This window comes from Scomber japonicus, chromosome 8, assembly GCF_027409825.1.
Source record: "Scomber japonicus isolate fScoJap1 chromosome 8, fScoJap1.pri, whole genome shotgun sequence".
Classification (NCBI taxonomy): Eukaryota; Metazoa; Chordata; class Actinopteri; order Scombriformes; family Scombridae; genus Scomber; species Scomber japonicus.
Window position 1 is genome coordinate 2,001,800 of NC_070585.1, and position 14,100 is coordinate 2,015,899.

At 41.2% G+C, this 14,100-nt stretch overlaps 2 protein-coding genes across 3 annotated transcripts; one reads left to right on the forward strand and one right to left on the reverse strand.

Moving 5' to 3' along the window:
• The first annotated feature begins 638 nt into the window (after nucleotides 1-638).
• rab33ba (RAB33B, member RAS oncogene family a) lies at nucleotides 639-2,958 on the forward strand. Its single transcript, XM_053324307.1, has 2 exons — nucleotides 639-1,125; nucleotides 1,634-2,958. The coding sequence occupies exons 1-2, from the start codon at nucleotides 898-900 to the stop codon at nucleotides 2,126-2,128; spliced, it is 723 nt and encodes a 240-aa protein (XP_053180282.1). The 5' UTR covers nucleotides 639-897; the 3' UTR covers nucleotides 2,129-2,958.
• A 2,192-nt stretch (nucleotides 2,959-5,150) lies between these two features.
• zgc:113425 (uncharacterized protein LOC541425 homolog) lies at nucleotides 5,151-13,846 on the reverse strand. 2 transcript variants are annotated; one of them, XM_053324309.1, is made up of 6 exons: nucleotides 13,417-13,846; nucleotides 9,074-9,133; nucleotides 7,239-7,370; nucleotides 6,965-7,111; nucleotides 5,613-5,670; nucleotides 5,151-5,496 (listed from the first exon to the last, which is right to left on the reverse strand). In XM_053324309.1, exons 1-6 carry the CDS (start codon nucleotides 13,579-13,581, stop codon nucleotides 5,393-5,395), a joined length of 666 nt encoding a protein of 221 aa, XP_053180284.1. In that variant the 5' UTR covers nucleotides 13,582-13,846; the 3' UTR covers nucleotides 5,151-5,392. The 2 variants fall into 2 exon arrangements, with proteins under 2 accessions (XP_053180284.1, XP_053180283.1); XM_053324308.1 differs by having other exon boundaries at nucleotides 5,151-5,499.
• Between the last annotated feature and the right edge of the window lie 254 nt (nucleotides 13,847-14,100).

Consider the following 14,100-nt stretch of genomic DNA (forward strand, 5'->3'; position numbering starts at 1 on the left):
CTTTTACATGACTGTGTGGACACACTGTGGATACATTCCTCCATCACTTCCATTGAAAGCACAATTTAAGGAGATCTCTAAACATTCAGTCTGAACAGAAGGAATTTGTTTTAGGACACATTTGAAAAATTCAGAATCTGTCCTTTAAGTTTGACTCTTTAACTCTTTGAACACATGCAATTATTTTTCACGAAATGTCATTCTAATGCTTCACTTTTCACAGAAATTGAACTATTTTTCCATTTAACCAGCAGATGTCGCTGGCACTCAGCACAACTATTTACTGTAGGCTACTGTATGTGGACAGTTTAATGTAGCTCTACCCTATCAGGTCATTGATGTGTTTTCATAAGGCTAACGTTAAAAGGCTATTTATCTGTCGGTCTGCCTTAAAACATCCATGCACTATTCATCATGCTTTATTACCACGAAGCGAACACAGAATATTAGTTAGGGAGGTATTTTTCACTGTTTTCCATCTTAGTAGTTAACAACTGAATTAAAACGAACAATATTTAATTGGTAGGTTTACTAATTCGTTTCAGACGCGAGGAGTATTCACTTTGTTAAAATTTCTTGTGTCAAACTCGATTTTACAGTTTTTCCCACGGGACATGGAACACTGCACAACCATGTCTCGCGATAATTCCCTTCGACAACATTGTACGTGGCTTCACAGCTGAGCACAGTACTGGGAGTGTTTACTGGGTACTACTGGTTTAAGCTAACATTACAGAAATGCGTGTTGATAACGTACGAAGGTCAAATAAATGCTGAGTGTTGTGAGTTGATACATTTGAGTTCGAACACGGAGCGGTAACGTTACCTTCCTCGTCACCCAGCAGCAGCAGCAGCAGCAGCAGCGGAGCCTGACTGATCATCCAGCCCGGGGTTGATATGGCAGAGAGAGGGTCGACGGGTGAATTCTCCGGCTCTCTGACGAGCTCGACTCTTCCTCCGCCGAGGACCCGCATCTTTAAAATAATCGTGATCGGGGACTCCGGGGTCGGGAAGACCTGCCTCACTTACCGCTTCTGTGCCGGCAAATTCCCCGAGAAGACCGAGGCCACGATCGGTGTGGACTTCAGGGAGAGGCTGGTGGAGATTGACGGCGAGAATATCAAGGTGGGCAGTGGTAGGCTGGCACTGTTACTGGGAGAACTGGGTGCTGGCTGCTGGTTCTGATGTGGGAAACAGAGTCATGCAAAAGTCAATGTGTAGAAACAGTAGAGCCCCCCCCCCCCCCCCCCCCCCTGTGTGTTCACTCTGCAGCAGGGCAGTGTCAATGAGCATGCTTTATATTATTTGCACACATGCAGCTTGTGATGGCTACTTAACAACCTCACTGCAGCAGCTGAGGGTTAGGTGCCTTGCTGAAGGGCTCATCATTTGTGGATACAGAGGGAGAAACACCTACTGCATTTGTTGGGGACTATTTTTGAGCACTAATCCATACTTGGAGTTCTATTGAGTATTTCTGGCAGCAGGGTGGTGTGTGTGGGATTGAGCCAAAAGAAACTACAGTGTGTGTGTTGATGGTGAAGAAGGAACATGTCAGTCAGTGCAACAGTGTAATTCTTAGTGCTATTATTGTTTATTTAAATTAATTTCCTCACTGTCCCACCCCACACAGATCCAGCTGTGGGACACTGCAGGCCAGGAGCGCTTCAGGAAGTCCATGGTACAACACTACTACCGTAATGTGCACGCCGTCGTCTTTGTCTATGACGTCACCAACGCCGCCAGCTTCCGCAGCCTCCCTGCCTGGATCGAGGAGTGCAAGCAGCACGCTCTGGGCACAGAGGTTCCAAGGATCCTAGTGGGGAACAAGTGCGATCTCCAAGACTCCATCCAAGTGGGAACGGACGTGGCGCAGCAGTTTGCCGACGCCCACTCCATGCCACTATTTGAGACGTCTGCAAAGAACCCGAACAGCCAGGGGGACGGAAGCTGCGGAAACAGTGACCACGTCGAGGCTATTTTTATGACGGTTGCCCACAAGCTCAAGTCTCAGAAGCCTTTGGTGTTAAGCCAGCCACCCGGAGGATCAGGGGGCTCCATCAACCTGAGCAGGGGGAGGGATGATAGTGGAGACGGGGGTAGGGGCTGGGGCTGCAGCAGCTGCTGAGGGAGAAAGATGGAGACAAAGAGGAAGAGGACTTCAGCGTGAGGCTGCACCGAGTCGATGAGCTTGAAAACGGGAGAAACCGAAGAAGCAGTGGAGGTCTAAAAGGAAAGGATGGATCAAGCAAAACGGTTTCACAATCAGAAACACACATACAGTATGAATGTGTCCATAAAGACAGAAGCACAAGCTCGTGCTCACATTTCTAAATGACCTTAAATGTTTTTTTGGGTTGTATTTACAGTATGATTGTTGTTTTTCTTGGAACGCCAAAATCTACTGTTGGTTCATGGAAATGATCCTAACTTGGCCAAAAATCTGATTTTAAGTCAGTCCTGAGCCTGCACCACCGAAGTTTCAGTTCACCTACCTACATGGGTTCAGTGGCAGAAAACACAGGGACACAGTGGCATTAATAAATAACGTAAAGAGCACCTGAGATTGTTGGGAGGAAAAAGTGTCATCCATGGAAATGTCTTTTTTTATGACAGCTTGTGAGATGTTAAATGCAAATGTCTGCCTCTTGTGGGAACAATGAGCCGAAACAACTTCCACTGTCACACATCAGCCAAAAAAACAAAACAAAATCTCATCGTGAAGAAGCACCTACTGGCCAGGATACACAACTTGCATTCATTTTTATCAGGAAATCAAAATGTGACTTTTTTTTATGCCAATTGATGGAAAGAGGAAAAAATAACAGAACACCTTACATTATAATACAATCCAACATTACAGACTACCACATATATGACATGTTATTTATATAGTCAGTTACCTGAGACCAACTCTGCTAGTTTTTAAGTTTGTGGTAATGTGGTAATGCCCTCATATATATTAAGGTGTTTGTGTTATTTTGTCCACCTTCTGATTCAACCATTTTAAAAGGTACCCTGTGGAGTTTCCTTGTAAAAACACTCATGTTTACATTCAGTGTTTCTCACCAGTGTATCTTTGAAGCCTAGTAAACACACTAAATGCATTTCCTTCCACCTAAAACATTTGCAAATTCAATCTATATATAATATATATATTTATAAACATGCATTGTTTACATCTATCACATTGCTAAATCATTAGCAACAACAACTATGGACCAGTGGAATAGTGAGAAATCATTGACAAAAACTCTGCATGGTACCTTTTGTAGTCTTGTTGAAAACCTTTAACTCTTCAAAAACATGTGCATTATATCTTGGGGGAAATGGTTCATATGTAACCTTTGTTTGTAACCCATTGGAAGCTCACTGTAGACTTGTAATCAACTGAAAAAAAGGGAAAGTGGTAAAATCCACTGGAGGAGTCATATTCACCTATTGGTGAATCAAGATGGAATATTGAATTACTTCCTTTTTTTAAAACATCACACAATAAATAAAAATGTAACAACCCCAATTGGTCCCTTTTAAGAGTAGTTGGCAGTTATACATCATATTAAAGGTACCCTGTGGTGTTTTCGTGAAAAGACCTGTCACAATAATTACATTATCGACTTATCGTACAATAATGTCATTATCAACAGCATAATGTCAATATATGGACTTATCATATGATACGTGGACATGACCATTTTTTTACCTCAATATTGTCACACTTCACATTAGCAGCTAAGAGGTAGTCTGCATTTTTTCACGCAAGTGTAGCACCCACTCTCCACTCCCACCCCCCGCCACACTTGCATTATTATGCTATTATATTATCACTATATCAGTAATATAACATGATCTTCAATTAACAATACTATCATTTATCACGATTATTTCAGAGACAATATATCGTCCAACAAAAGTAGTTATCGTGACAGGTCTACTCTGTTCTAGAGGTCTAAAAAACTTACTGAGTGCATTTATTCAAAACATTTGCAAAGCTGAATTTAAAAAAAAAATTGAATTCTTGCAATGTGGCAATCAGCAGAATAGTGTGAAATCACGGGTTTGGTGTGTAATTGCATACATTGTGAACAAAATGGGGGCCCATTCTTTGAAAACGCTGCTCTGTAACACTGTTTGTTATGATAAACTCCACAGGGCACCTTTTAATGGGTAGGTTAAAGTAATTAGCGGCTAGCAGATTAAGAGTGGACCCATCTTCACAAATCCAATACATGAGATTGGGAGTCATATATTAAGATGTGTATTCCTACAGTCAGTGATGAGGGAACGTCTTGGGAGTAAAGGGTGACAAAGGATACAAAGGGAACCTGTGAGAATGGAATCTAGAAAAAAAGATGTTAGCTGCGTATACAAGAGCCTGATTGGTTAACTAGAGCATAGTACTGTTTAGGCTAGCCAGTGAATCAAGCAGTACCTCTCAGTGATAAAGGCTTTGTAGTGTGCACCTCTTGGGCATCTCAACATGTACATGGATACCCGCTACTTATCCTGTATGTAAGCTTGTGATACAATACTCAGCATGTCTCACAAACACTGTTAAAGCTGACTTTTAAAGTCTTCATAAGCCATGACGCACCTGAGGCTGAGGCCCATACATGTCTAAATTATTCAGTTTTCTTTGGCCGCAGCTGGTCCTGTGGCTCCTCTGCCGATCAACCCCAGGTTTAGCTGTACATTAATGTGTTGTTGAAGGACTATCAATCAAACCAAATGGCCTTCTCTCAGGACTCGCTGTTCAGAGGCTACGCACAGGAATCGGGAAGAATATGAGCGTCTCTGCAACGTGACAACAGTGGAAGACATCATGTGGGCGTTTTATTGTACTAAATTTGCTGCTTTTTATGTTCAATAAGTGTCCTTTGTTTTCAAGAAATGAACATCCCACCCCTCCACCCCCAGCAAATATCCAGAAAGAACATGTTAGTCAACTGTATTGACTACTGGGGAAAGGAGAAAAAGGGAGATGCTTGCAATGGTTTTGTCATGTGTAACCTTGCAATAAACTACCCTGAGCATTTCAAAATGTGGAGTCGTATCTCTGTAGAGGCAGAACGTTGACCAAATGGTAACAGCTCAGTCAGGTTTTATTAATTAAATATTCATAAAATGTCAACAATCACAGTCACACTGCATACAGACAATCTGGTTTTGTTTCCACACACATACAAACATAGAACTTGGCAAGGTTTCAATGAGTCGGTTAATAAGCACAAACCACTTGCATATGTCATATAAATATCTCTTTACAGCATTTCTGTTTTTCAAGATAGAAAAAAAGTATGAAATGTGTAGGCACTTCTTAAAGGCATTATAATCATTTCATTTGGTATGAAGAAGCAGAACAAATAGGAACACTTTCTTTGATGTAGATGTGTCAGGTTAGTCTGCTGTATGGAGGCAGTTTAGAGGGTTCCTCCTCCTCTCTGCTGGCCTGGTCAGCGGGCTGAGCTGGAGAGTAGAAGAGCCTGTCATCACCTCCTGCTGGACAAAGAGGAGAATTCCATCACATACTGACTACTGAGAGCAAAGCTTCACCAATCAAATGGTAAAATAAGCAACAAGGGTGGCTAAGAACATTTAACAGTAGTCCTTACCTTGCCGGGTAAACACCATCTCAGTGTCCCTGGGATCACACTGAGGAACCAGAGTCTCCTGAAACATTACAAACATTACAGATGCATCAGAAAAGTGAGTCAGGTTTAAAAATCAAAGCTCTATTTTGCTACAAAATGTATGTTTTGAAAGATAAAATCCTTGTTCTCATAAAAATCAGCAAGACTAGCTGAGCAAATAACTGAAATCTACAGTATGTCTTGGCAGAAGCATCTCTGGTGGGGTTCAAAACAAACAGCAAACTACCATGACTTGAGGCTCAAGCCTATGTGGGAGTACCTTATAACCGACGGCCATTGACTTTTGTCACAATATTTCACCACAATTCCTGCCCTGTTAGCACAATTAGCTAAAGTAGGTAACATTTGCTCAAGTGTGCAGCACTATGTGTTCCAGTAGTCTAGCTATAGCTTGGGTCTGAGGTAGGGAGGCGTGTTTGCAGAGTGTGAAAGACAATATACTGCAGTCCTTACCTGGAAGATCCTGGCTACAAACAGAAAACATGGTGCTGACCATAAGCTGCAACTCTGGGTTTCAAACCGGATCCAGTGAAAACCAATGGCTCACTTCATCTTTCTTTACATACAGTGTGTGGTTCAGTAGAGTTCAGTAGAGACTGCAACTGATCATTTCTCGAAGCAACCATAATTAGGTACAGCTAGTATAATGCAGATATAACGTTACCTCCAAGTCCAAGGAGCATATCATTAGCTAACTACATTAATATAGTGAGTTATGGAAAAAAAGCCTATTAAGGAATGGAACATCCAGTGTACTGTAGTACTTATTTCACACCTGTGTGGGAGCCAAGATGCTATTACATCACAGGCTAACATTAGTGGCTCTGTCTGGCTTTTATTGGATTTAGAGAAGTTTTCAGTCCAGCGACTCCAGGCAAACTCATTACTCAAGATAGCAATACATCCTCATTCCTAACGCTTGCTCATTTGCAAAGTAAAAACGAACTGTTAGAAAATACAAATATTATTTCATAAATCTAACCAACCTAAAACTGATCAAATCTGCTAGCAACAGCATGTTTAGTGGGAAAAACAAGTCCGACATTCAGTGGTAGGAAATGAAAAACATGCTTTTGTCTACCACTGTCTGATATCAAGGACTCACAGTTATAACTAAGAATTCAATGATTAAACTGTGTTATCATTGCAAACTACTTGTGTCATTTGAGAAGGTTTGACAGGTGAAGCAACAGTAACTAATGGGTTTCCACACTTAAATTACTTGATTTATGGATCATCATACAAAAAGGTCAATTGTTTAAATTGTCCTTTTTCTTTACTGAACACAATTCAGTATGACTGATATTTCCTACCAGTCCAGTTCTGGAGTCGTAGCAGCCACAGCAGGGGAGACTACGGCAGCCGACGTAGGCGATGAGAGAGGAGAGCACCAGGCCGATGGTGCAGGTCAGTAGTATGGTGGCATTGGCTCCCTTCACCATTCGATGAAGCACGAACGTCTGAGCAGAGAGAAAAGCAATGTTTGAAACTTTTATAGAACACACAGTATTTGTTTGTTAATTTATCATTCATATTTCACTCTACAGACCTAAAAGTATGAAAATTGGAATAATAAAATAAAAGTACCACTTCTGGACTGTCGTGATGGTGGAAGACCTCTTCATCCTCCTCCCCGTACGTGAGTGTCAGGCAGGAGTAACCTGATATAAAGACAGCCGCCGCACAGGATAGTCCTGCTGCCACCACCATCACACTCACCTAGAGGAACAGGTAGACAGCCAAGGAATGACAGTGTGTGTGTGTGTGTGTGTGTGTGTATGTGTATAACAGAGAAAAAGAGTGTGCCTTTTACCACTTTCAACTGATAAATACTTCATCCCTTCACATTTATTATAAATAACTGAATCATTTTTTAAGAAGACTAAATGTCCAAACTCTCTGATTCCAGCTTCTCAAATGTGAATATGTTCTGGTTTCTTTTGTCTTCTATGTATCTTTGAGTTGTGGACTATTGGTCAAGACATTGGAAGACATTTGAGGACATTACCTTGGGCTGTGGGAAACAATTACTGACATATTTCACTTTTTTAAATACAAACAACTAATCGATTCAAAACTAATCAGAAAATATTTGACAGATTAATCAATAATAAAAAATCATCTTTAGTGGTAACCTCATTCAATTCCTTAAAAAGGTGTGTTACCATACTAATAATACAGGAGTGCCGGCTGTGCCTTTCCCTAAATAAGAGAGGGCCAAAAGAGAAGAGACAAGATCACTGGTTGAACTGCTTCTAATCATTTATCTCACTGACCATACAGTAGTTTCTGTGTCAATGTGCCATTTACATTAACTCCTAGAATTTTCTGTTTGGGAACACTTGGAAGTTTTGTTGGTTATGTAAATCCTGTGGCAGGAAGGCGCCACACCCATTCCATTACACACCACCACACTGTGAATGGCTGAGTGTTACTGATAATGCTTTTGTAATGTGTTGTTCTGCAGAAACATCAATACTGATGATCTGTTTGGTGAATGAGTTCCCTTACAACTTAAAGTGTCTCCTCTTCTTTCAGTTGTTTAAATACCTGTAGCTGTCATCAAAGCATAGATAACATGAGAATGTCCAAACTGAGATATTTTACACACGGAGCACAGCAGCAATAACTTAACTAATACAACAACTCTTATCTGCTTTTTTTCCTTTTTTACACATAAAGATATCTCACATAGATTCAAGTTTAACATAGATTTTTGTGTGTGTTAGCAGCTGTCATACGGTGTAATTCATGGGTTCAAAACTGTCCAATAGTCAAAACTTAATTTCCTAAATCATTCTTTTTATTTTTGTCCAACAAAGTCTCACAGTAAATTTCAGTTCACCCACACGACTAAACACATACACATTTCCCCTCCTTTCCTCTAGTGTCTCCATGCAGCTACTGCAACTTTGGTTTATCTGTCCACGTTTTCATACATCTGTTCAGATTTTTCAGAACAATACGTTCAAGCAACAATACTGAATGTGCCAGATTTTTGTGGGTTTTCATGTGCAGGGAGGGTGGAGGACACCAAAAGTTTGCCTGTAGAGCACCAAAGCATCCTGCATCTATCATGATGACTCTTGTTTTCCTTTAACACAGTGTTCCTGCTAATGCTGCCTCCACAAGTGGAGTTACGGCTTATTGGTTAGTCATAAGAGATGTGATATGGCTTTCAGATGAAGGCAAGGGAGAAACAAATCAATGTGGTCACACCACCCCAACAATGAATATGCCTGTGCACACCACTACTGAGAAAGAGTAGACAATGTTTTATTAATGGATCCTCAGGTTCCCATAGGAACATTATACATTTATATCACAAAAATACCTGAAAAAAGGAAAGGTACTCCAGAGGAATGAAGAATGAATGAAGATAACATACACAAGTAGTATCAAGAAAGCATCACATGACTTACCAGTACTGAGTTTTTCCTTTGGGAGGCAAACAGTGCCAAAACACCTGGAGAGGACATGATCTGAAAGCAAGTGAGAACAGTGGCGTCTCTGGCATGAAAAGTTGAGTGGGGCACAAGAGTGGGCACTTTACATCCACAAGCCTACACAATAAATTCTAATTCAATTCAAGAACACAATTGTTGTAAATGACAACTGAGAGAGGGAACCAAAGACACAGGAGATAAGGACCAGATCACAGTGCTTTATTGAACTATATATACTGGAGGCTAAGGGTGGAGGGGTGAAGCCGGAGAAGACTGAGGCCAGGGGGGGTCAGCTGTGCGGGGAGCTGTGAGGGGAGCCAGGGGACGAGAGAGGCAGGATGGGGGGCCGAAGGGGCAAGGCTGGGCGGCGAGGAGGCAGGCCAGGAGCAGGTCCAGCTGGCACGAGCAGGGTGCAGGCAATCAAGGACACTCCTGGGCACAGGGCAATAATAATATAAGGATTAATATCACACAAAAGGAAACACAGCATGAGTACAGAAAAACCTCTGAATGGTTCAAAATAAAAATACCACTCACCAGTGTTCATTTCTTGAATAGAAAGGATGCACGTCGATCTTTCATCTGGGCAAACTTGTCAATAACCCGTCTGTCAAAGTCCATTAATCCATGAATGAATGCATTTTCAATGGACAACATAGCCAGTGCATTTAATCTCTGCTGCCCCATTGTGTTTCTTGTGAAGGTCTTGATCCTTTTCAGTGTTGAAAAGTTTCTCTCTGACTCAGCTGTGGTCATTGGTGTTGTGATGATGATTTTGATCAGTGACACAGTTTCAGATAATGCATCCTGTAGGTTGTTGTCATAAATCAACTGCAGCAGAGACAGAGTGTTGCCAGCATGCAACTCTGAGTGACTGTACAGGGACTTCAGCTCAGTTTCTAGCTTAACTTTATTTCCAATTGGCCAGATTTTACTTGCTGCTTCAAATTCAGCACATGGAAATGATTTGCTGAACTTACTGAAAAGTGTGCTGTCCACAAGCTGTGCTGCTATAAGGTGATCACTCGTGCAAAATCTCTCCTCCACTTGAGCAACCACGGTATCACAAGCTTCCATCATAACTGCTGCAGTGTTTTTTTTCCTCCGTTTCTTCGGCGCTGCCTCTCTCTCTTGAGCGATGTCATCCACTTTTTCTCTCAGTCGACTCACACTGTCTTTGAAGCTGTCCATAGCACGGTTGACTGTGGTCGCATCGACACTTCGTTTTTGCAGTGTGTTGTACAGAATGTCCACTTCTGGCATAAGCTGATAGAAAAACTGCAAAAACTGTAAAAATGTGTCATCCTCCAGGTACATGGCAAGACCATATGCTTCACGAATGGTAACGCTGTCCCATCCAGGTTCTGTGCGGATATTATCCAGGCACTTCATGATATCTGCACGGTTCTCCCAAACAGCATTCACTGTTCTGCTCTTGAAATTCCACCGAGTGGCTGCTGGCCTCGGGATGCGCCGAGCAGATGTGTCAGAGAGAGCAGCGGTTCTTTTTGGCGAGTTAGAAAAAAATGTAGCAAAGGCGGACAAATCAGCAAAGAATACTTTTAGATCGGAAATTCTTGTTGCGCACACCTGCTGCAAGGTCAGATTTAGCTGGTGTGCGTAGCAATGCACGAATTGCGCGTTTGGGTACTTCTCTCTGATCAGGGTCTGAACACCACGGATGTGCCCACTCATGACTGCTGCACCGTCGTATGTTTGTGCAATTAATTTTTCTCTTAAACTCAATGGCTCGATGGCTTCTTGTATTGCACTAGCAAGACCTGGTGCCGTTTTGTCCCTCACTTCAATGAATCTCCAAAACCTCTCTTTCACTGTTGTTCCAGTCATGTAACGCAGTACAACCACTACCTGCGATTTACACGAGACATCTGTTGTTTCGTCTGCTTGCACAGCCACAAAGGGAGTATCAGACACCTGCTTCACAACTTCTTCCTGATATACAGTAAACATACACTGCAGAAGTTCATTTTGAATAGTCGCTGAGGTCCCTTTGAAGTACGGCTGTGATTCATAATGTCTTTTGAGTCTGGAATCGCCCTCACACATCGTCTCAAAAATGCTACGGAAAATGCCCGGGTTCACTGAAGCAGCTGATTCATCCCGCCCCCGTAAGGCGATTTCGCATTTACCACAGAGTTTAAGGCATGTAATAATTCTTCCCAGCACATACCGGTTTTCCTCCGTGTGTTGATTGTGCAGTTCAATGGCTCGTTTATGAGCGGAATCCAACTGTACAGCGATGTTAGCAGTGCCAAGCAAACCCAGTTTCAGGGAATTCTCAACATGTGAGCCACTGCTCTCATGTTTGGCCAGACGTTCAGAAAGATGCTTCAAATCTTTGAATCCGACTGTAGTCCATGTAGTATCTCCTCCGAACAGCAGGCAAGGAAAGCAAAAGAGGGATTTTCTGGTCACACAGGCAGTTAGCCATGTTTTCCTTTTGAACCATTCAGGGTTGAAGGAGCGGGTTTTGTCCTTTCCCGCTTGAACGATGTTAAAATCCACCGGCTGATGCGGTCCCAGACGTTTAATTTCTAATTTTTGCTCAAGTGGCAAAGTGCTAAATTTACCCTTTATCAGAGAATCTACATTATTCATATTGTCGGTTTGCTTTTATTGTCGTTTTGCTCCTGATGAAAACCTAGCTTGCTGCTGCATACTACCAACTGCCAAAACTGAACTGTTGACGTGATTACGTCTTGACGTATGTGATTCCAATATTTTAATTGGATGATTTCGGCCTTGGGGCCACAATAACTGTGCCCCAAGGCCGTCTATTGAGAGCAGTTTTGGACATGCGCACTATGATTTTAGTGGCTCATCACTTAAACAGACGCTCATGGGCCGGCCCTATTTCGAGAAATTAGGCTATTGATCTTGGCTTTGGCAAAGCCTTTGGATTATGCATAAATGTTAAATTTAGTAACATAATCGGTATTTATTGAATATTATTATTCTTGATAAAATATTATTTATAGATTATTACTCTATAAAGAAGACCAATTCTATTCACAATTATTTTGAGCCTGCATAGTGCTCAGCAGCTCCATCTGGTGGGGCCAGGCCCCACTGGCCCCTAATGCAGAGACGTCAGTGAGTGAGAATATATAATATGAATGAAATGAAACATGAGTTAAACACTGGAGGATCTGTCTTAATGAAAGCTGATATCTCTCACACCATTCCATCTAATAATATAGTGGTGCCTTGTTTAATCATCATAGGCAATACTTGTTGTAAAGAGACTAACTGGCAAATCACTAGTACAGCAATGATGATTAAATATTGGCCTATAGGAAGATGAAGACAATAATTTGTAAAAATGGTTATATTATGATTAAAATTGTAAGATGGATTAAGGTAAAATGGGACATTGACTAATATGGGACAACCTATTCAGTTATTTTAAAGCTAACTAGTATAAGCGTACTAATTATATTGTTTAAAACTACACGTGAACAAACTGGCTACTTGTTTTTTTAACCTAAAAACTACGGGTACTACATTTCAAGTTTCAAGTTTTGGTATTTCTAAGCCTAAAAACTAGTGTCCCACATTACAAAATTTACAAATTATTGAACAATTTGGCACAGTATGTACAATATCCAAAAATTGTCTTTACATTTAACAAGGAAACATCTCAGGTATTTCATATGATATAATCTATTGGATTCATATATGAATAAGGTAAACAAGCCAGAGTTTCAAAAAGTGTCCCACATTACCCTTATCTACCATACACATAAAGGAGTAAACTTGCTGTCAAATATGTGTGTATGTTTGGTAATACTAGTAATTGGAGTGTGTGCGATAGGGTGGATTAGGGTAATATGGGACACTATTTGCAATTCTGACTTGTTCACCATATTTAAATATGAATCCAATACATTATATCAATACTTAACATCATTATGAAATCCATGAGAAGTTTCCTTGTTTAGAAGACAGATTTTAGATATTGAGACATATTCCTTGTGTCAAATCGGTTCAGAATTAGTAGATTTTATAACCTGGGACATTAGTTTTTAGGCTGAGAAATACTTTTATTTATACAAAGCAGCCTCATCTGCCAACATTTTCTGATTCTGAACGTTTTGCCTGTATGTTTTTTGTTGCCTTCTCATCAGAAAGGTTACACAACTAATAATATCTGTATGTTCACATGTGTAATGTTAAACAATATAACTTACACAGTTTGCATATACTAGTTAGCTTTAAAATAAATGAATAGAAAAAGTGAGGCACTGGAGTCTAGTTGTCCCACATGACCCTAACACCCTACTGGGGGAATATCTCACCAGTCCTCCCCACACCGGTGTCCTGGTGGTACTCAGCGGGGTATCCTTGCGGAAAACAGCATCCATGAACCCGCAGACCACACAAAGACCCGCGCAAGCTATCTGGAGGATACCGAGAATGAGCACACTCCTCTGGTTAAAAATGAAGTACCTGTAGCGGTCCATCTCCAGGTGTTCACCCGCTAGAAAGACGAGTGTACAATATACAACACAGCCTGCAGTGTTTATTTAAAAAGCTTGTGGGCGAAACTTCAAGTTCGCTTGATGCTCGTCGTGTTTTTTTGAGCCCCCTGTGTTAAAAACATGAGTCTCGGTGGTGATAACGGCAGAAAATGTGTCTGTAGATTAAAATAGAAATGTTTTCATTCGAGAAAAGCTACATGTAGAGTGTTATTCTCCAGTGGTGTGTGAGTTCCGGACAGCAGGCTGGTTTCACTGTCGGTTCAGCAGGTAGGAAGTTTATCCATTAACCTGGCTCTCCAGCAGCAGGTGCACCGTGACGCTTTGGGCCCTGAGTTTAGACTCTCAGGCGGACATGTGTTTTTGTTTTTTTTATCTGTATGAGGGTATATTCTGGATGTAAATCTCAGCAACATTCATGTATATAATCTCAATTTCTGCATATTGCACTTAAAGTATTGGAGATTTATTTACACAAAGATCCAGATTACTGTATTATTTTAT

Coding starts and splice junctions, on each gene's coding strand:
- rab33ba (XM_053324307.1), top strand. CDS start 898: ATGGCAGAGAGAGGGTCGACGGGTGAATTCTCCGGCTCTCTGACGAGC. Junction 1,126..1,633: donor TTGACGGCGAGAATATCAAG/GTGGGCAGTGGT, acceptor CACCCCACACAG/ATCCAGCTGTGGGACACTGC.
- zgc:113425 (XM_053324308.1), bottom strand. CDS start 13,581: ATGGACCGCTACAGGTACTTCATTTTTAACCAGAGGAGTGTGCTCATT. Junction 9,134..13,416: donor CACCGGTGTGGGGAGGACTG/GTGAGATATTCC, acceptor ACTTGCTTTCAG/ATCATGTCCTCTCCAGGTGT. Junction 7,112..7,238: donor ATCACGACAGTCCAGAAGTG/GTACTTTTATTT, acceptor CTCTCTGCTCAG/ACGTTCGTGCTTCATCGAAT.